This window comes from Protopterus annectens, chromosome 12.part0, assembly GCF_019279795.1.
Source record: "Protopterus annectens isolate FY-2018-M chromosome 12.part0, PAN1.0, whole genome shotgun sequence".
Classification (NCBI taxonomy): Eukaryota; Metazoa; Chordata; order Ceratodontiformes; family Protopteridae; genus Protopterus; species Protopterus annectens.
The window spans coordinates 500,363,013-500,385,411 of NC_056746.1; the positions used below are offsets into that span (position 1 = coordinate 500,363,013).

The window sequence follows — 22,399 nt, forward strand, 5'->3', positions numbered from 1 at the left end:
GGGAGGGCAACTGCAAAGCCACCAACTATAAGAACAGATACCAATAGGGAGGGAGGGTGGGAAACAAACTGCAGAAATGTTTCTCACAGCAAAAAAGCAGCAATGAGCCTTTAAATGAAAGTTTTAAACAGCTAAAGGAACATCTAGAGAAAGCTTTTAACTGCAAACAAGTTATGAGAATCAAACAACCCAACAGATGCTTAATAAAAGTGGACAATTTCCAGCTAATACCTCACACACAGTGAAACTAGCTAGAAAAATATACAGTAGACAAGTGCTATGAATAACTAGAAAAAATAAGCAAAAAAACAGGATACTTAATGTTATATATTATAGATCCGAGTTTGCTCAGTGTCCTTCCTTCGATTAGCTCAGTGTGAAATGGCAGAAACACTCACAACTTAACTTCTTTGGTAACAGAAAGTTGAAACCTGAGACAACATTTAAGAAAAAAAGCTCAAAAGAACCAATGAGGTGCTTAGTCTAAGCTGTAGTCCAGGTGACCTCAGTCAGCCAATGACCTTAAACAATTCTCTCTCACTGAAATGCCTGATGGTTTTGGCTAAACCAAGATGTCCCTGAATATGTGCTCAGACACACAGCCTCCACAAACACTAGGCCCAAACACAAGCCTGAATATGGGCAATGCTACAAATATCCACACTACTTAGAAACAAACTGCAGAAATGTTTCTCAGAGCAGAAAAGCAGCAGTGAGCCTTTAAATGAAAGTTTTAAACAGCTAAAGGAGTCTCTAGAGAAAGCTTTTAACTGCAAACAAGTTTTCAGAATCAAACAACCCAACAGATGCTTAATAAAAGTGGACAGTTTCTAGTTAATACCTCACACACAGTGAAACTAGCTAGAAAAATATATAGTATACAAGTGCTATGAATAACTCGAAAAAATAAGCAAAAAAACAGAATACTTAATGTTATATATTATAGATCCGAGTTTGCTCAGTGTCCTTCCTAGATCTGCCACTGACATCTACTCATTGATCAGCATGGTTTGTTCTGATCAACAAAAAAGGTGCTTGGTTAAAAAAAAAACATATTAAACAAAACAAAAATAAATAAATGAAAATGTCTCAAACTCCACACTCAAGTGTATGCATTCACTGTTATGTAATGATAGTATACCAGTGTGTTTTCCAGTTAGTCTAATACATAATTTTGATTCATATTCAACATATATCACACAAAAAGAAATATAGAGAGCATTTTATCTCTCAGAATTTTAATATCATATGCAAGAAAAGTAGTAACAACATTCTATATTTTTATTTATTTATTTATTTTTACCAATGCAGATCATTGCAGAACAAATCATCTACCTTCCTCTTTTACAACATTTTTTTCCAATTTTCTGGTATTGCTAAATCTACATGTGTAACTGGTAATTACAATTACGCTCTCATAATCATCATTTTGACAAAGGTGCACTCTCCCTTACTGCTGCACAGACCTTGCCATTCAAGGTGGTCCTTCAGGGTCAGGATGGAGGCATAGCAGTCTCTAAACCACCAGCCACTCTGGTATGTGGCAGCACAGTTGGCAGGAGAATGATCTTTGTCATTGTCAGGAGTACTAAACATGGTATTGTCCACCTGATTCTTCACCATAGGATCAGTGAAGCCATCTTCAGCTGTACTTGGCTGGTACGTACCCAGTCTTATGGCATAGTTCTGCGATTCTGGCTCCAGTTTGAAGTGGCTGTATTCTGTGAACTTGCTGACACCACCAGCTGAGAATACCACCCTGAGCTTGTAGTTTGCCTTTTTAGTTAGCTGGTGTACAAACTCATTGCCTAGCCAGTAGGTGAACTGTACATCTCCAAACCCATTCTTGTACGACTTCCAGTCAAGGTCAAAGTTGACATCTCTGTTCATGTAGCGCTGAAATATAACAGTCCAGCCTTTTGCCCCCATGTCACAAGTGGCCTTCTTTCCAGCTGCATTAATGTCATAATGAACAGTATAGACACCTGTTTGCAAAGTGTTATCTGCTTCATACAGTGTCTGACAGTCACGGATTGCTGTAAAAGTAAAAAAAAAAAAAAGCTACAGTAACAGCATGACCTTGAAACACAGCATTTCTCATTTTTCTTTTTCCCGTAGAGTAGAATATTTAACTACACACTTTGGTTTGTAAATGAAACATTGTGCATACTGTTAATGTAATTCTGATATTACATACATGCTCCAGATATAACATGTTTAGAAATTAAGACTAAACCTTGCTGTCATTCACAATACACCTTTGGGGGATTTCCTTATTTAATTCTCTCAAGAGGTTTCCTTTCTATGATTATAGCCATATCTGAGATATAACCCTTACCTGTACCGCCTTATGAATTATTTATGAAGTTATGAAGCCTGATATGACTAGCTTCTATAGAAAGCAGCATGGAAACTAAAATGTGGTCCATGCTTCATTAAGATTCTTAACATTCTTCTTTATTTTCTTCCCCCCTTATCCCTTTTTAAGTGTTTCAGCAGTCTATATTATGCTCAGTCCTTTGGATATTTATTTGCTGGGATTGTAGGACATCCCTCCATACGAAGCTGCCCTGTAGATGCATGGCCTATTCTAGGTGATTCACAATTACCCGAGCTTGCTATCATATGAATCATTGACCTGGTAGAAAGTGGTGCCCCAATATACATGCCACTTGGCAACCAAACCTTGCAAAGAAATGCTACTATCAGAACTAACATTTAAAACATTCTTTTTTTTTGACAACTATTTGGGAGGTGTGTAAATAATTTGAAAATCTCCGCACTGAAAGAAAATCTAGGCAATGTAAATCTAGTACAAACTTGGGTTCCTTTCATGACTTGTTAGTATATTTCTGAAGTAGCAGTTACATTCCTGGTAAAAAGGTAACAATATTATTCCTAATAAAAAAGAAAGATGATCTTTCCCAGGCTTAAAAAAACATGTCTGGTATGAGTGTCTGTATCCTCCCCTTTTTATCATTTTATCAGCACAAAGCATCATGTACATGATGCAACCTTGAAGAAAAATAGTGGGATGTAACTATCTCCCTGAATCTTGAGATTTTACTTATATTTTCATTATATTTCTATCACATTCTCACCGTCTTACTTTTCTATCATTTGGTGTTTGTCTTATCTCCAATGTATTGGTATGGGGGAATGTTTAGCTCTGTGTTGCCCTGAGTGTCTTATTTTATCACTAACCGGAACTCATACACTTACCTTTTGTAATCTAATTTATAAGAAATCTAAGTAGAAATGGTTGGATTTGTTGCAGGCTACTAACTGGACCATTATTTGCAGCCTTATTTACATATTTCTTTCTTTCTTTATCCTAGTACTACAGCGTTTTCTATATAGTCATATTTCTAAAGCTTACACATAGTTGACTATTCAGTTTTTCTTCACCATGTGTATTACTATCATAACTCCTCATGCAAATCTCTATTTTCTGTTATTTGGCTTATTAACTATTATTTGGATTACTAAGTACGAATTTTCTTGTCTAATACTTGAAGCATAATTTTTCCATGATTACTTCTAAATGCATTTTATTTGTTCATAGGTTCATAGGTTGGTACTAGGCTATTGGCCCTAGGGCCTATACAAGTCTAGCCATAACAATTCCTTGGATATTTCTTCCTACAATATTTACTTTCCTGGACCCCTGTCTAGCAGGGTGACTGACATGCTCACCAGGGTGAATTTCCTATCTCCCATCCAATCGTCAAGGTTCCTTTTGAAGAGGGCCAAGGAGGCGCTCTGCTTGACATGTATGAGCAGTCTATTCCAGAGTATGGGGAGTCTCTGGGTCAGGAACCTATCCCTCTAGCATGTTTTGTTCATTGTGATGACAAGGTTTAGCGTGTGGCTCTGAGGGATTGGAATTTCTTTAAGTGGTGCATGTCCAACAGCTCAGGGTTTGACATAGCCTTGTATGTTAAGCAGAGATCGCCTCTGAGTAGAAGATATGCCACAGAGTATAGCTGGAGTTTTTTTAGACAGTCAGCATATGGCATCTGCTTTAGACCTGTGATTCCTTTAATTAAGTTGGTTTTTCTGCGGCCTTTCCAGCTGTTGCAGATGTCTTGTGAGGTACATACTAAATGGGGCTTTATACTCTGTAATGGGTCTAATGAGGAATAAGTACAGTGGGACAATGACCTCCATTTTTCTGGATGAAAAGCCCTTAGTGATGAGGTGTGTCACATAGAAGGATTTCCTGACTGCTGTGGCGATGTGGTTATCAAAAGTGAGACCACTGTCCACCTGTGTCCCTAAGTCTCTCATCACACTTTCAGTGTTTAGTGTACTGCCACCTATGTGGTAATTCATGGGTACATGTTTTTTTGCAAAGGGGATAACTATATATTTCTTGGCATTAAGCTTGAGCTGATGGCTAAGGCACCAAGCATCTGTTTCCATAAGGCCCTTTTGTAGAATATCCACATCATTTGTGGATTCAATAATGGCTCCCAGTTTGCAGTCATCTGCGAACTTTGTTAGCCAGAGTCCCTTAGTGTTGACCTGTACTTCAGAGAAGTAGATGCCAAACAAGAGTTGTCAAAGGACTGAACCCTGAGGTACTCCATTTGTCACTTGTCTGGAGCTGGTTTGTTTGTTTGTTTGAGATTTGTTGTTTAGGGTCGTGGACTGGTACACAGCCTTCTTCAGCCACTACCCAGGTCATAAGGCTACACAACACATTTGATTGATATATATATATATATATATATATATATATATATATATATATATATATATATAAAACTTTGAAGTGAATAAAGTCAGTCTGAACAGAGAAAAAAAATAAGGCTACAATTACAGTAAAGACATTATAACATATAAATGGATGGGTATGAAAAAGAATATAGTAGCACAGAATATTCAAACAGGTTGAGGTTGTTAATACACATGAATGTTACCTAAAACATCAATTACTTTATAGAATAAAGGGTATCAATTCAGAGTAACATATTCTAACTGAGATCTTTAAATCGTACATATTAATTTTCATTCAATAGGGGCAATAAAAACAAAAAGCTACAAAAAGGCAGAACCAAGTACCACTAAAACACAAAACACTGCCTTCGGAACACAAGCAGCAGAAATAAGTAGTCTGTAAGTGTAATCCCAAGGACTGCACCTACAGACGACTTATTTCTGCTACTGGTGTTCCGGAGGCAGTGGTTTGTGTTTCAACAGGTGCACCTTGAATTTTTGTTTAAAAAGTGAGATATCCTACAGTTTGAAAGTTTGGGCTGGCAGACTATTCCATTTAGCAAGGACCAGATATACAAATGATCTTTTGCAGATGGTTAAGGAAAAATTAAGCCTGTGTAATTTGGTAGAGGTGTTATTTCACAGTGTATAGAATGTATTCTGTATTGATAATTTTTTAGCCAGCAGGGAACAATATGTATCCATAAGTAGCTTAAATGTAAGTGACTTAAGCAGGCAGGAAGCTCTACCAGACAGAGGGACCCATTTAGTCTTAGTAATGCTAGTAATGCAGAATCTGAGAATCCTATATTCTGCAGTTTGCACCTATTTCTTTGCAGGAATCTTCTTTAGAATACTCCTTTAGGGGAGTGCATATGTCATTGCAAATATTGTCATGGTCTGATTGTTAAAACTGTATAACTGTGAAGGAGCTTAGCTACATCTGTGAGATCAGCCAACAAAGGTATAAGCACAGGTATACCTGCAGCACAGAAAGTGGTAACTTTCATGGAGTTAGGTAAATTAATTCTTCTTGGCAGTTAGGGATGCAAAGCAACATTTTGTGTGATAAGGCCTTTGAACAATGTATTCACTGAGTCAAATAATCGAACTGCAGTGTATGCAGTAGAAATCAGACTGCATTGTATATGTGCTATACCTGCCTTCATCACTGCAGTGCTATGCCCACCCTTACCTTTGTAGTCCTGTCCTTACCTCTACCATTGTTCTGCAGTCCTATGCCTGTCTTTATCATTTTTATGCAGTATCCACCCTTACCTCTGCAGTGCTACTGCTTTGCCTATGATCACCTCCGGCCTGGATTACCTAGAATTCACTGCAATACTGCTTAAAGTTTATATCCTGTTCTGCATTACTGATAATATTCAGTGTATTTGTTTGGTGGAGATTTAATAAAAAATCATCCTTCTAGACAGAGGTGTAACTAGGGTAGGCAGAAGAGGGCGCGAATTGATAGGCAGCATGATTGGCAAGTCCTGATCAGACTTTACTAGCATTCATTTCTGAAGACAGAGAACAGCTCTTTTTAAGTTGAGTGGGAGTGCTGGATCTGGAAACAGTTGCATCAGGCACAAGAATAGCAAGGCATCTGCTTCTCAAAGTCCTTTCCTTGATACCCTGAGAGTGCTGTTTCTAACCACTTCAGTCCTGCTATTTCCTGCTTATCAGCATTCATTCCCTCAGCTCTCCTACCACATTTAATCAAAGTGGCTAAGATTTGTCACTGGTGATTCAGAGCTGTACCAGACCCATCTAAAGTATCTTTTTTTCATGAATTGTACAAGCATATTATTTGTTTTGTCTTGAGTGATCTTCTGTGTCTTTGTTGTTGCTTTTTAATATATCTTCTGCCAGTTTTCATCTCTAACTGCTTACAGAACTTTTCCCTTCCCCATTGTGTTAAGTGTGTCCTCCCCCATCTGAATAGTGAGAGAAGGTGCACAACACGTCCTGGAAAACTAATTACAAAGGAGCCAGAAGATCCATCTCTCTGCGTATAACACTATATTCAATAAATAACACTTTTGTTTGCTTCTTTAAAATGCTAGGATTGCCCAAACTGCCTTATTTGTTTAGAAAAAGCCAAATGTAATATTTATTAATACTTATTAACTATCAAGAAACTTAACAGATTACAAATAAAGGAAATCTTGTTTGGAATTTTCCAAGCATCCAAATGCAATTCAGATAATGCCCCAGTATTTAAAAAGTATGATACTTTTGAACAGTGCAATAATTGTATCTCTGGCTATATTTTTGCTGTAAGTCTTAGCCTCCCTCTGCACATCCCAAATGCAGTCAAGAAGTTGGTGTGCAATGTGCTGTGTGACTGGTGTCTGTTTATCTACATGTAACTTTAGTAAAGCCTTACCTGCTTGTAAGTAGCACTTCTGGTCAGCCGCATTTTGCACGGAGATTTCAACCATAAAGTGTGTGCACAAACACCCTACCCCTCACCCCAAGAAGGTGCAAGCAGGTAATACCATTGCTCCCAGCCCCCATAGCAGCCCCAGCAGGTGACAAAGCCACTAGTTAAGACTCGTCCCACTGAGGCTGTGGTTAGGCCTTCATCCTTCTGTGCCAATAGAGCTGGTACTAACTGTTAACTAAATTAATCAAACACTCAGTGTGCACAATATCTGTCTGAAGGTGTTTCAGCAGTAGTTTAGATTAGAAATAGTGATTTCATAATACAAATGCCATTACTATTAATTAGCAATGACATTTTAGACTTATTTAAACCAAAAATGGCACAGACATATCTTACTCTATGTGTATAAAAGATAAATCACAATAGACAATAACCAGAAAACTTCCTTGGCTAGTATGTCAACCTTTTGTGACAGCACTGATGTTATTTTTTAACATTTCACATGGCTACACTCTAGAAACCCATTGTAATGTGTGCATGCTCCATAATCTATGTATAAAGTGTGAAAAACACTTACCTCCACCCAAAGCAGCCAATAGTACTTGAGCATCAACAAAGATACAGCACATGGCCAAAATACTCAGAAGACTAAGACTTGCCATTCCGTAAGTCTTCTGTATTCCAAGAACCTGCAATAGAAGAAACAAAAACATTTTCATTATCAACATACAGTGAAAGTACTATGTAGTGTTCATCTCTCAGAAGACATTACAGTACCTTGCTTTGTCTTGTGGGTCTGGATGAAGTATTGTTAATCCCCTATGCTTTATATAGGTTTGCCATCCAGGAAGTAATGAATAAATAATCTGATATTATCACAGTTTAAGATCTAGGAGCTGTGATTACCACTATAATCAAATTTTGTTTGCCAAGTGTAAGGTTTTGCCTTCACCACACCCTCATCATAAATTGAAGGTTATTATTTAAATTTATATTTGTACAGGATAATAGTTAATAATTCTGTGCTTGCCCATTATGTTTAACCTCTAACAATTTAGAAAATCTGCTTTCTTACCAGAGCTTTAATCTTTGGTTAAAAAGCATTTAAAAGAACCTTTCATTACTCTATAGGCTAAGGAGATACCGTTTTCTTATTTGCTTTAATATTTTTTTCTTCCATATGAATCTTAACTTCCAGCATTTACAGAGAAACTGATCCACTCCTCTCAGCCTAAAAGCTTAGAAGGCTTTATTTTTCATGGTTCCTGCCACAGACAAATTACCCCAATTCAGATCCCACTTCATACAAAATTGCTGCCCGTTTGTGGCTTGCTGACTGTAGTTCTCAGGGGTAGTATTCATCTCAGTGCAGAACAATGATATATCATTGCTTCCTATCCTTCAATATGCAGTGGCATTAGGATGGGCAGTCTTGTCATGACCTGCCCTGTGGCTACAAGAAGTAAAATGGCAGTATGCAGTATCTCTCAATTACAGTGGAAGGCACTCTAACCCTCATCATCCAACTGTGAGAAGACTACAGGCCTTTGGTTGTCCAGTCATCCCTTCCCCAGGCTATCTTCCATAAGGACTGCTGATTTGATGCAAGTTGCATGCAGCACAGCCGGGTAACAAATTCTTAATCCAACATTCCAACTTTCTACAAGTTTTGTTTTCTGTTCTCAATTTATACCCCAGGAGACAGATTAATTTTGATGTCCTGTATTTTACAATCTCTGAGAAAGTCTTAAGGAACATGACAGTAATAAACCTAAAGATATGAAGCAAATGCAACTTTTGAAATGTAGTCAGAAAGAATATCGATAAGTGTTTACATTAACAATTCTATCTGTAGGCACACTGACAGCTCTACAATTTTATGCTACTACGATCAGTGGTGAGACCACATCTTCTAAGGTCATTTAGAAGGGAAGAGACAAATACTTATTTCATGGGAGCATATAATAAATACATACACACACGCGCGCTTGTGTGTGTGTGTGTGTGTGTGTGTGTGTGTGTGTGTGTGTGTGTGTGTGTGTGTAAACCCAGCCACCACCAACTTACCACCTCTAAGTGGGTCCATAATTGACTGCAAACTGCAGTATGCCCAGACATAAATGTAACGTGAAACAGTCACTGAATGGCTTGTATGTACTTCATTTCTGATCATGATGTGCCAAAGGGAAACTGCAGATTGTTGTCCTATGTCACTATACCCTGCTATATTGTGCCTTGTTTTATGTATAACTGGTTTACATTTCCTCTGACTGCAACAAATCTTGGGGGACTAAGTGATTTTGAAGTCTATATCTACAGATAAACTAAAGAAAGAAATAAGGTAAGAGGTACAATAAACAAACAAACAAATAAATAAATAAAAATGCTGTTTTGACAGTGTAAGGCTTACTGCTACATTCAGAGTGTTTTTAGCAGCTTCTCAACCACCCAATACATCAGAAAACCACCCCAGAACTTTGGTGCAAATGATTATGTTGCTGTAGTAACAGGCATTAAGCTATATGTGGTTGCTGGGCAGCATACTTGACCAGTGGACATTGTAGACACGAACTGTGTGAGGTTAACACAGGAAATGCAGGGAATGAAAACTAAACTGGTGCTAAATACAATTAATAATTGATTACTGAAGTTGGGAATATGCATATGTGCGGGGGGGGGGCACTCATGAGTCAAGTAGGCTGCTGTAATACCCTGTGGCTGGGGTTACACAGTACCCAGAATAAATCTGTCCCTTAATACACAAGGTGCTGCTTTCACGCCCAAGGAGAGGGATGCAACAGCACCCAAAGTAGCACTGTCCCTTTGTTCAGAGGGAGCTCCTGTCATATCCTAGGAAATGGATGCGACTGCAATCACAGTAGCACTATCCCTTTGTTTAAAGGGACATGCTATCATACCCAGGGAGTGGAATGACACAGCATGCAGAGTGACAGTGTTCATTGTAGCTCGTACTGTACGCTGGGCAAAGGATGGCGTAATACACACAATAACAGTGTCCCTTAGCACACAGGGAGCTGCTATCATAACTGGAAGGTAGAGTGGCACAATGCTCACAATAACACTGTCCCTTTTTCACAGGGAGCTACTGTCTTACTCTAGGAAAGGATTATGACAATGCATACAGTAGCACTGACAGTACTTAGGGATTTGTCACACCATAGGAAAGGGATGTCACAGACCTGATTGTAACACTGCTTGTTAGTACATAGGGAGATGTTGTCATATGCTAGGAAAGGGATGTCACAGTACTGACAATAACTGTGGTCATTGTTACTAATTACAGAAATAGCTCTGATTGGTCACTAGGGAATGGCTGGCATGATGCTCATTGTCCCTTAGTACATAAAGAGAGATGCTATAATGCCCAGTAAATGGGGGTGATGCAGTAATCATAGTAACACTGTTCACTGTTGTTAACCTCAAAAATAGCTCTTTTATACACTGCTGAATAGATTATATGATGCATGCAATAGCTATACTCCTTGATATACAGGGAGCTGCTATTATAGTCTGGGAAACAGATGGCACACTACTGGGTAATACTGCCTCTTGATACACAGGAAGGTGCTGTTATACGATGGGGAACAGAAGACCTCAGAAAATATGGGGCTGTGTCACACCCTAGGAAAGAGATGTCATAGTACTCACGGTACTCACAGTAGAACTGTCCCTTTCATTCACAGGAAGCCACTGTCATACCCAGGGACAGGAATAGCACAGTACTCAGGGTAACAGTGTTCATTATTGTTATCTATGGAAATAACTCCTATGTACACTGTGTAAAGGATGGCATGATGATCACAGTAATGTTGTTCCTTAGGTTTACAGGCAGCTGATATCATAATTGGTGGCTAGAGTGGCACAGTACTCACAGTAACGCTGTCCCTTTTTCACAAGAAGCTTCTGTCATACCCTAGGAAAGGGATCACAGAAGCATGATCCTTAGTACATTGGGTATTGTTGTCACACTCTGGGAAAGGGACATCATAGTACTCACTGTAGCACTGCGCCTTAGCACATAGGGAGTTATTATCTCACCATAGGAAAGGGATGTCACCGTACTCACAGTAACATTGCTCTAAAACAAATGGAGCTCTTGTCACACCTTAGAAAAGGAATTACACTGTACTGACAGTAATACTGTCCACCAGTACTTAGGGAGCTATGGTCATACCCTAGGAAAAGGATGTTGCTACTGACAGTAACTGTGTTCATTATTGTTAACCATAAAAATAACATTGAACGGATGTTGAGGAATGGTTGCCATGATGCTCACAGTAACATTGTCCCATAGTACACAGGGAGATGCTATCGTGCCCAGTGAATGGGGGTGGCAGAGTAATCACGGTAACAGTGTTCACTGCTGTTAACTACAGAAGTAGCTCCTATTATACACTGGGGGATGGATGTCATGATGCTCACATTAACCATGTCCCTTAGTACACCAAGAGCTGCTGTTAAACACTGGGGAACAGACTGCACAATACTCAATATACTGTCCCTTAGTACACCAAGAGCTGCTGTTAAACTCTGGGGAATAGACTGCACAATACTCAGTATACTGTCCCTTAGTACACAAGGAGCTGCTGTTAAATGCTGGGGAACAGACTCCACAATACTCAGTATACTGTCCCTTAGTACACAAGGAGCTGCTGTTAAATGCTGGGGAACACTGCAAAGTACTCAGTATACTGTCTCTTAGTACACAAGGAGCTGCTGTTAAACACTGGGGAACAGACTGCACAATACTCAGCATATTGTCAATTAATACAGAAGGAGCTGATATTAAATGCTGGGGAGCAGACTCCACAATACTCAGTATACTGTCCCTTAGTACACAAGGAGCTGCTGTTAAATGCTGGGGAACAGACTCCACAATACTCAGTATACTGTCCCTTAGTACACAAGGAGCTGCTGATAAATGCTGGGGAACAGACTGCACAATACTCAGTATACTGTTCCTTAGTACACAAGGAGTTGCTGTTAAATACTGGGGAACAGACTGCACAATACACAGTATACTGTCCCTTAGTACACAAGGAGCTGTTGTTAAACGCTGGGGAGCAGACTCCACAGTACTCAGTATACTGTCCCTTAGTACACGAGGAGCTGCTGTTAAACTCTGGGGAATAGACTGCACAATACTCAGTATACTGTCCCTTAGGACACAAGGAGCTGCTGTTAAACTCTGGGGAATAGACTGCACAATACTCAGTATACTGTCCCTTAGGACACAAGGAGCTGCTGATAAACTGTGGGGAATAGACTGCACAACACTCAGTATACTGTCCCTTAGTACAAAAGGAGATGCTGTTAAACTCTGGGGACAGACTGCACAATACTCAGTATACTGTCCCTTAGTACACAAGGAGCTGCTGATAAACTGTGGGGAACAGACTGCACAATACCCAGTATACTGTCCCTTAGTACACAAGGAGCTGCTGTTAAACACTGGGGAACATACTGCACAATACGCAGTATACTGTCCCTTAGGACACAAGGAGCTGCTGTTAAACTGTGGGGAGCAGACTGCACAATACTCAGTATACTGTCCCTTAGTACACCAAGAGCTGCTGTTAAACTCTGGGGAATAGACTGCACAATACTCAGTATACTGTCCCTTAGTACACAAGGAGTTGCTGTTAAACACTGGGGAACAGACTGCACAATACTCAGTATACTGCCCCTTAGTACACAAGGAGTTGCTGTTAAACTGTGGGGAACAGACTGCACAATACTCAGTATACTGTCCCTTAGTACACAAGGTGCCGCTGTTAAACACTGGGGAACAGACTGCACAATACTCAGTATACTGTCCCTTAGTACACAAGGTGCTGCTGTTAAACACTGGGGAACAGACTGCAGAATACTCAGTATACTGCCCCTTAGTACACAAGGAGTTGCTGTTAAACACTGGGGAACAGACTGCACAATACTCAGTATACTGTCCCTTAGTACACAAGGTGCTGCTGTTAAACACTGGGGAACAGACTGCACAATACTCAGTATACTGTCCCTTAGTACACAAGGAACTGCTGTTAAACACTGGGGAACAGACTGCACAATACTCAGTATATTGTCCCTTAGTACACAAGGAGTTGCTGTTAAACACTGGGGAACAGACTGCACAATACTCAGTATACTGTCCCTTAGTACACAAGGAACTGCCGTTAAACACTGGGGAACAGACTGCACAATACTCAGTATATTGTCCCTTAATACGCAAGGAGCTGCTGCTACACTTTGAGGAACAGAAGGTGCAGTTCTTACTGTAACACTTTCCCTTATTATAAGGCAAGCTGCTGTCATACACTTGGCAGGACAGCATGGTACTGACCGTAATACTATCCTTAGTACTCATGGAGCTGCTGTTGTACTCTAGGGAATAGATGTATATTATTCACAATAATACTGTCCTTTAGAGAGAACTTCTGTCATACTCTGAGAAAAGTGGCACAGTACTTACAGTTACACTATCTCTGAGTACACAAGAAGCTGCTGTTATACTTTGGGGAATGGATGGCACATTTTTCACAGTGACATTTTCCATTAATGTATGGGGAGCTGTTTTCATACACCAGGGAAGGACAGCATGGTACTGACAATAATACTGTCCCTTAGTACACAGGGAGGTCCTGTCATACTCTGTGAAAGGGAGGTGCAGTACTCATAGCAGCACGTCCCCTTAGCCTACAGAGAGCTTTTGCCATATAGAGGGCGAGGGGGAGCATGAAAATCACAGTAACACTTTATCTCAATATCTAGAGAGCTGCTATTCTATACTGGGAAGGACTGCAGGATACTGACAGTAATACCATCTATTAGTACACATGCAGCTAGTGTGCTATCTTGTGAAAGGCATGGCAAAGCATTTTCAATACATTAACCCTTAGTGCAGAAGGGAGAGCAGATGCCGTATCCGTTACGCTATTCAAGTATTATAGTATATACACATAATGATGATATATTCAAAATTACATGGTAATCTCCCAAGTTACAAGCACAAGAGGAAGAAGGAAAACAGATCAAAGAAAACTGTGGCAGGGAAATGCTAGAAACTGAGTTGTACTCTACAATTAATGGCATGGGTCTTTTTTCCTGTGAATCAAATATCTTTTTTGAAATTGATTGCAGTGACAGCTATCCCAGCTTGCCTCTAAAAACATTTGGTAAGGCCACTTGGACCCCCAGTTAAATATATTGACCTAGAATGGCTCATCAAACAAATCATGAGTATATACTGAGGACCTGATGAGTAATGCTAGGGTAAGGTGTCTGATGGTAAAACTGACAACTCAGCTTTGCTTCTCAGAGCTTTTGTCATGGTGCTGGCCATGGAAAAGGAAGTGAGCAGTGTTGGTTCATTTGTCTTTATCTGGGTGGGTGGGTAAAGGCTTTACACCTTCTACAACAGCATCCCCTATGAGGATTAGTTGAGTTTCTTTGTTAAGTTGCATATAAAAGGCAACTATATGACACTTTAAACAGGAATAGGGCCATGCAATAATCCAATGTCAGCCTTAGAGTCAGCATAACTATAGACTCCCTCTGCAGCACCTAGAGAAAGACTAGGGAAATGCTCCCACCATAAAATGAGATAACATCACTCCTCGTTGCCTCAAATGTCACAATGATCAGAAGAATGACTCAAGTGGCTGTACAAGAAGATTAATGACATTGAATGGTTAGTTTAGATGGTGCTGGCCAGCCTATGCATCTCCTGAAAAGAAATGCTAGTTGGAGAATTGCATTGTTTTCTGTCATGGTCTATTTCTTTTTCTCCAATTCTAATATAGAAAACAAACACAGTGATCACTGTATCAATGAGATGATAAGAAATGTGTCATGTATATGAAATTGAAGAAAAAACTTTGGATAAGACAACATTTGCATGCATTCACAGTCTGTTTACCTTGGCAAAACAAGGTTCAAAGAGTTTTGCTTCACTTCAGTTTTCTAATGCAGACAAATATACACTTAAATAAAGATCCCATTAAATAACAGGTCAGGGAATAATGTGGAATTGATACTTGTGACATGGTGACCCAACCTACTGTGAGTTCAAGATGTGATACTGTGAGTCTTGGACCTCTTAAAATGAAGTGCATCTTTTCTAAAACAACATCCAATCCAAAGGGTTCAAGATCATGCAGACAAACCATTCAGTAAAAACTCCAAGAAAGGCCAAACAGCTAAAGTCTTCACTGAATAACACCTTAAACCTCCTTTAGTGGAGACATAAGAAATATGTACAACTGACTCCTTAAGGACATACCAGTGTCGCAGCTACATGGCTTCTGAATGTCCATATCTTTTCATGTTTTAGTTTTAAGTCTTTACTGGTGTATTCAGGATAATAAAGCCAACACAGAGCTTAAGACCAAACCTGATGTCCATAAACAATACAGTACGTGCTACATATCCCAAATAACATTCAAGCCAAATATTAAAGATCACAAGAAAGGTGAATGAAACACCATGATGTGGGTAGAGGGTCATGAGAGGTGTACACAGTTGCCATGTACTCTGTGAGAATTTAAGAAGTCAGGGATCACATCCTTCAGTGGCAGAGTCAAGTTGTAGTATTGCCCACTGTGTTGGCTTGTGCTGAGAACTCCAGGACCATGCACTTGCAGTCTGATAGGCTGTCCCATTTGTTCACCCTGAGTAGCAGCCTCACCCTTGAACTGCATGACACTCATGACTAGGGGAGGCAGTTTGTACATCTAAAGGAGTCAGGGAAGGGGTAAGCCTATGGGTCCATCTGTAGCAGCCAAGTCAGATGTCCCACGTCATGAGCTCAAGGAGAAGTAGTGCCAATGACCCGGAGGCTGCCCATGTCCAGGGTTGGCAGACAGTGTGAACACAAGTGATGATGTTGTCTCATCAATTATTTGTGCAGTATGAGTAGAGCTGGCCTGTACCCTACCATGTCACATCCAGACTCTCCCACGGCCATGATGTCCTGCCAAACTAGACTGAATGGTGTTTGCAATGTGCCTCATGAAGGCACCTATGGAGACAACTTTTGCCATCAATGACCTCAGCAGAAATGTCTGCTTTCTGTCCCTATCCTCCATGTCACTGTGCAGTTGGAACATGTCACCCTGCAAGCCATGCTGGTTAATGCTGAGTGTTGTAGCAATATCACAGACAGATTTGGAGTCATGTTGGTGCCATAACCTTCTGTGTCTCTTCCCTATGGACCTATGTATACCTCAGAGGCAGTGCATATGCCAGAAGCTGCATGGGTAGGGCCGCAGGCAAACCACACGATGGAGTCTCAATTACAAGATGTCTGCCAAGCATTGTTAAGGCTGTATGTTCATTCTGTACTTCTGCATTGTCTTCTGTAATAGTAGATGCAGGTATTGCAAACAGGCAGAGAGTGGCAATGTCTTTATGTCATTGGACTGTGCTAAGTACATGTTACTATAATCCTCTGCCACAGGCACCCTGTTCACATTAGTCCTTTGCTATCATATTGTGCTGGACTTTCATCAGTGGTACCTATGAAAGCATGAAAACACATAATACTACTATCAGTTAACACATATATGCCTCTATAACCCCATGTAGCATGCATATTGATACAAATAAAAGTACAAGTAAAGTATTCATTGCCAGACATACCTTTTCTTCAGGTTGTTGCAGCTGCAGCCTAGAGGTGCCTGGAAGAAATATATGCAGAAGAGTATTGGTGAATCTTCCCCTTAAAGCATTCAGTGGACTGTGCTGTAGTGTACTGAAATAGACATTATTAATATGTTGTGTACTTACTAACACATGTGATATAGTACCTAGCCCAGCTCCCATATTTAACCCTCCCCCTCCAGGTATGGGGCACAACTCCCCTGGTCAAGTGAGTGCCACCAAAAACCTCTCAACCTTAGTGACTACATTGCTGATGGACAACTCACATTGTTCCATACCTTTCCCCTTGCATAGAGTATCATCAGTTACCCTTCATCACATCTGTTTTAGAGACCTGCTATGGCTACCCACAACATTCAGTCATACTCCAGTCCCTGACAAATCTGACCCAGATAATGCTTGGATGTGGCACCTTTTCCCTGGGGATGCATGCCATTTGAGCAAAAAACCTGCAATAGCACTTCATTACCTGGACAGTGAACTGTTCAAGGTGTTGTCAGGCCTGTGCATGTGCACCTATGGGTGAAACATGTCAGTCAATGGGTATGCATTGAATGCTGCAGGATACACATACTTATGACTTCAGCCTCCTCCCATTAACGCACATGGTTAACAATGTCAGGTAGCGCTAGGCACAACTCACCCCACCTTTTATGTACTGTAGCCATTCCCCCTAGTGCTCCCCCACCCCTTGCATCATCTCCTTCTCATGGTTTCCTGTCTTCATGGTTTGATCCCTCCCAGCCGTAGGCAGATGTTACAGTGCCATACAAGCAGGGCTTCCTGTTAGCACATACATCATGACATCTGCTTCCTTGTCACTGACATTCAGCACATGATTTGTTGGTTTTGCTAAGGTACTTTACCAGGCTGAATTCATTCCTTATACCTAGGTAGCTCACATCCACAGAGACATAACAGAAATTATTTTATTGAAAAGTTGTGCACTTGTAAGTTGTGTTGTGCAAAATGGCTTCAGCACTTCATATTGTGCTAACTATAGCCAAATAGTGTGGCAGTTATGCTAGTAAAGCCAATTTACACCATTATCAGTGACTTGCTGTCAGTGCATAATGCGCTACCCAAACATGCTGGTATTAGCCACGCACCTCATGGTGACCGCTAAACATGTGATCTGCATCCTCATGCATATGGCATGTGCATACTCAATGAGCTGTACTCTGTTAGGGCCTCAGTGCAACATTATATTACATAACGTGATTCACAAACATATATATTTCAATGACTGCAAATTGATAAACTATTTTGCTGTTTTCAGAAGCATGAAATATGCCATTAACTGATTGCTGCAGTTCGCAGTGCAATGGAGAGTGGGATTTTGCAGTGCAGTATCAAAGTTAGTATATTTATATGCCCCCTGCAAAATTTGTGTGTGTGTGTGTGTGTGTGTGTGTGTGTGCGTGTGTGTGTGTGTGTGTGTGTGTGTGTGTGTGTGTGTGTGTGTGTGTGTGTTTTATTCATTATTTTGTGTTTCAAATTTTTAAAATTGGTTATTTCACATTTGTTAACCAGGAAAATCCAGCTGGACTGGGTTAATTTTTAGTGGAGGCCCGGGGAGAAAAGCTCTGAAAATATAAGAACAGTAGCAAATTACAGATAGTACATGAATAACAGTCATATTTTCAAAGTTAATACAACAGTCAAGATGACTAATAGTAACTTGCTTTGAGAGGACAAATTCCAAGAATTAACATAATAGGCTAGATCCTTATTAGCCAAAATTGTTATGAGACTAAGATACTTGACATAGTAGATAAGGTGTAAATAAATGAGGCATATATTGTGAGTTGGTTCAGTTGTGGTTAGAGAAGTCCAGTGACAGGAGAAAGTGAGGGCAGATCCAAGTTTCCAGGAGATATGATTTAAGTATTTTTTTTAATTGTATAATATTTGTGGTAGAGGTAATGGGGGGAGGTGGTTCCAGGCCTTAGCTATGATATGAGAGTAAAGAGATTTACCTGCAGTGTTGTTCGTCCTTGTGGTACAGAGAAGAGATTTAGTGGTGGAGTGGAGGGGGCGAGTGGTAGAGTAGTGGGTGAGTAGCTGTTGTAGGGCAGGTGTCTTCTCAGGGTTGGTCAGGATAGTAAATGCAATAGTTAGCTGTTGGAAGGTGAGTAATTGGGGTAATTCAAGCCATTTAAGGTGTACTTGGCAGTGGTGGGTTCTAAATGTAGAGTTATTGGCAAATTTTGCAATTTTGTTGTAGCATGATTCAATTTTATCAAAATCATTTTTTCTAATGTGGGTTAATATTGGGGCTGCATATGTAAATGTAGAGGGAAGGTGAGTTTGGGCTAAGGTGATTCTTGCTTTATCAGTGAGAAAGTTCTTGTGCCTATAAAGAGTACCCATTTTTTTGTGAACCTTTTGAATAGTCTGGGCTCTGTGAACATCGAAGTAAAGATTTTTGTCTATGTCTACCCCGAGGAGTTTGGTATGGGTAGAAAGAGTAATTAGAGTGACATTTCTGGATGAGATAGTAAAGGTAAGGGGAGTGGATTTGGATTTACTTGGAGTGGATAAAAGTAATTTAGTCTTGTTGGGGCTAAGGATGAGCTGAATACCAGTGATCCAATTTTTAACAGCTGAGAAGGATTCTTGGGCCAGTTTGTTTATTTATTTTTATTTATTTTACATTTGTTGTCCGGGAGAGTCCAATTGGATTACAAGTCCATTTTCAGTAGAGGCCAGGGAGAAAAGCTCCAAGAGAACAATTCTTTACAAAACATAGTTTTAAGGGCAGACTTTTGACGTACAATTTCCATAGAAGAAACTTTAACATACATATTAATTAGCAGATAGGATACAGTCATTCTGTACAATATAATATTACATTTTAGAAGATATTCCTAAGTTTAGGATTCCTGTAATAGATTTACTATCAGAGTAAAAGCAGAGAGATGTAGAATAAGGCTCCTAGAGAGCAGATGATGCTCGCTATAGTTGAGAAGGATAACAAATTGATTCACAATATGTCTTCGCCTGGTTTTAGTTGCTTATGGAGAGCTCAACATTGCTGGGGTAGTTGTCCCTAACTCCTGGAGAGATGGGATGAGCAGTAGATTAACAGTCCTAAGTGGGTACAGTACTATGATTGGTTGGCTTAGCAGTTGCTTTTGGGTAGAGAGAGATGGGGCTGCTCAGATGAGTGTCGAGTCATGAATGTACTGTACAAGAGTGGCTTTATGTGTGGCAGTGTGCAGGTTAGTAGAGGTTTCCCATTGCATTGTTTTAAGATGTTGTTGAGGTCCTTTTGGTTTACCTTATGCTCATCCCTGATCTGTCTGATAATGATGGTGTTTGAGTTAATGGCACATTTCCTTAGAAGGAAAGTGGGGTGATGGTCTCTTAGACCATCTGGAAGACATCCTGTCTGATAGTTTTGTTTGGGGTTGTACACTAGTATCCAATCAATTATGGATTGTTTATGGGATTTATCTATTCTGGTGGGTTCGTGAATAAGTTGGGTAAATCCATAGAGGTTGATCTGTCTAGTGGGGATCATGGAACTACATGCTAACCAGTCTGTGTTTAGGTCCCCCAGAAGAATAGTTTCTTGTGGTAGGTTATGGTTAAGCCATTGAAGCATTTCTTCTATAGTGGAGGAGTTATTACCTGGAGGGGATGTAACTGCAAAGAATGTTTTTTTCCACTGTTTAGGGCCAGGACAGAACCTAAAGTTTCAGCATTTTGAAATGAGGGTATATGGTTATGAAGGGGTTTGAGGTTAAGTGTGGTCTTGAAAAGAATAGCAACACCAACTCCTTTCCTGTCAGATCTGTCTAATCATAGAATATTGTAACCTGGAGATAGGATTTCTTCTTTGGGAGTGCTGGGTTTTAACCAGGTCTCCATAATGGTTAGTGTGTCAGGGGTGTATTGACTAATGAAGGCATGCATGTTGGGGAGTTTGTTAGAGATACTTCTGGTGTTTGTTTATGAGAAGTAAATCAGATTTACCTTTATTAGCAACTATGTTGTGAAATGGACCTGGATTAGGATGTATGTCTCCTGAAGTCAAAAGTGTTGCAGTGATGTGTAAAATGTGTTTGATTATGTGTGAAAGATTGATTATGGATATGTGTGATGTCTTACGAGTATAAGGATGAGGTATGTGGGTTTTATAGGAGTGTGGTATAATGCTTTCCTTAAGTAATGTGGAGCAAACGATGACATTTGTGTGAGGTTCTCTATGTGTTAAAGTTTGAGTAGTGTGATAGTTTGTAGTATGTAGGACTGTGGAGGTATTTAATGATGGGTTGTAGGTTAAGGCTCTGAGGGTTATTAAGAGCAGTGGGAGGAAGACTAACATTGTGAGGAGTGATTAAACATGATATGTGTAATCTTAGATTATAGAAGCAGGTAGGGTGTGGCAGCAATTTGTAGTATTGAGTCTTAGGGGTTTAATTTGGAGGTGTGTTGTCAGGTAGGCAATTGGTTGGGGGTGGGGTCAGGTGACAGTGGGGATGAATAAATGTAGATGTAGTGGGGACAGGAGGGAATTGAGGGCAGGATAGGGGAGAGCAGTGGGCCGAGCAGAGCAAGGCGAACAGAGCGTGTTGAGCCTGACCACAGACTACACAATCTGTTTGTGTTGGTCAGGAGAGAAAGTCGTGCAAGGTGAATAGGGTAAGTGAGATACAGTAAAAATCAAGCACTTGAACACACTTCACTATTTTTCTACAGCTGTTAGTAATAATGCCTAGGGTAGGTTCTAGCTATTTGGTAGCTAGTGCTGCGGTTCCCATGCAGGCTGTAACAGGCACTAAAATGTCATTATCAGGGAAGATACTTGTAAATAAAAAATTATTAACCTTTTAATTTAGCTGTGATATACTTATTTTCCAAGAAAAACACACAGTTCTAGCTGCCACTGGGTTAAAGTGATTGTCATCATTGCAAGCCTTTTACTGGATGGGTTGGGTAGGGAGGAAAAGAGGAACAATGAATTAGTCCTAGGGAAGAAGAAGGAGAGGACAGATATCAGTTAAGGGTCCCTTGTGTTAGAAAACCTTCACACTGCAATATTCACACATTGGTCAAAACAGTTTTAAGCAGAAGAAATTATATTAACAAACTGCAGGTCCGTAACTTGCATGTATACAGAGTACTGTTCAGAAATGCATATTAACACTCTACAGGTCCATGCAAGGGTGGTTACTTTCACTGTACCAACATACAGACAGCTGCTTCGTCCCTTTAAAGCACTTTAACTCAGTAAATATACAGGATACTGTTCATGGACACTATAAAACATTCAAATAGTCCTGTGAGGCAGTAAACACAATATACACATACCTAGACTATGTTCTAGTAGCTCGCCCTAACCTGCATTATAAGCAGTTGTGGCATTACCATTAAATATTTTATTTATTTTATTTTACATTTGTTAACCAGGAGAGACCGACTAGATACATGTCCATTTTCAGTGGAGGCCCGGGAAGAAAAGCTCCACGTGTGCAAAAAAAAAAGTGACACTCTAAAGTTGTGGTTACATTGAAATCTAAAAATTAAAAAATCACTGACAATATATAGTCAAGGTTACTTTGAAATCAAGCAGAATTGTAGGTTTATGGTATGAAATATGCA

General features: G+C 40.0%; 1 protein-coding gene across 1 annotated transcript; it reads right to left on the reverse strand.

The window, feature by feature from the left end:
- Nucleotides 1-1,316: 1,316 nt before the first annotated feature.
- Nucleotides 1,317-7,946, reverse strand: LOC122817339 (fibrinogen-like protein 1-like protein). The gene is made up of 3 exons (XM_044090551.1): nucleotides 7,892-7,946; nucleotides 7,692-7,803; nucleotides 1,317-2,036 (listed from the first exon to the last, which is right to left on the reverse strand). The coding sequence occupies exons 2-3, from the start codon at nucleotides 7,774-7,776 to the stop codon at nucleotides 1,408-1,410; spliced, it is 714 nt and encodes a 237-aa protein (XP_043946486.1). The 5' UTR covers nucleotides 7,777-7,803; nucleotides 7,892-7,946; the 3' UTR covers nucleotides 1,317-1,407.
- Nucleotides 7,947-22,399: the final 14,453 nt, after the last annotated feature.

What these genes read in the sequence shown, in the direction of transcription:
- LOC122817339 (XM_044090551.1), bottom strand. Translation starts at nt 7,776, where the DNA reads ATGGCAAGTCTTAGTCTTCTGAGTATTTTGGCCATGTGCTGTATCTTT. An exon ending in ATTGGCTGCTTTGGGTGGAG is followed by an intron (nt 2,037 to 7,691) that starts GTAAGTGTTTTT and finishes TTACTTTTACAG; the next exon opens with CAATCCGTGACTGTCAGACA.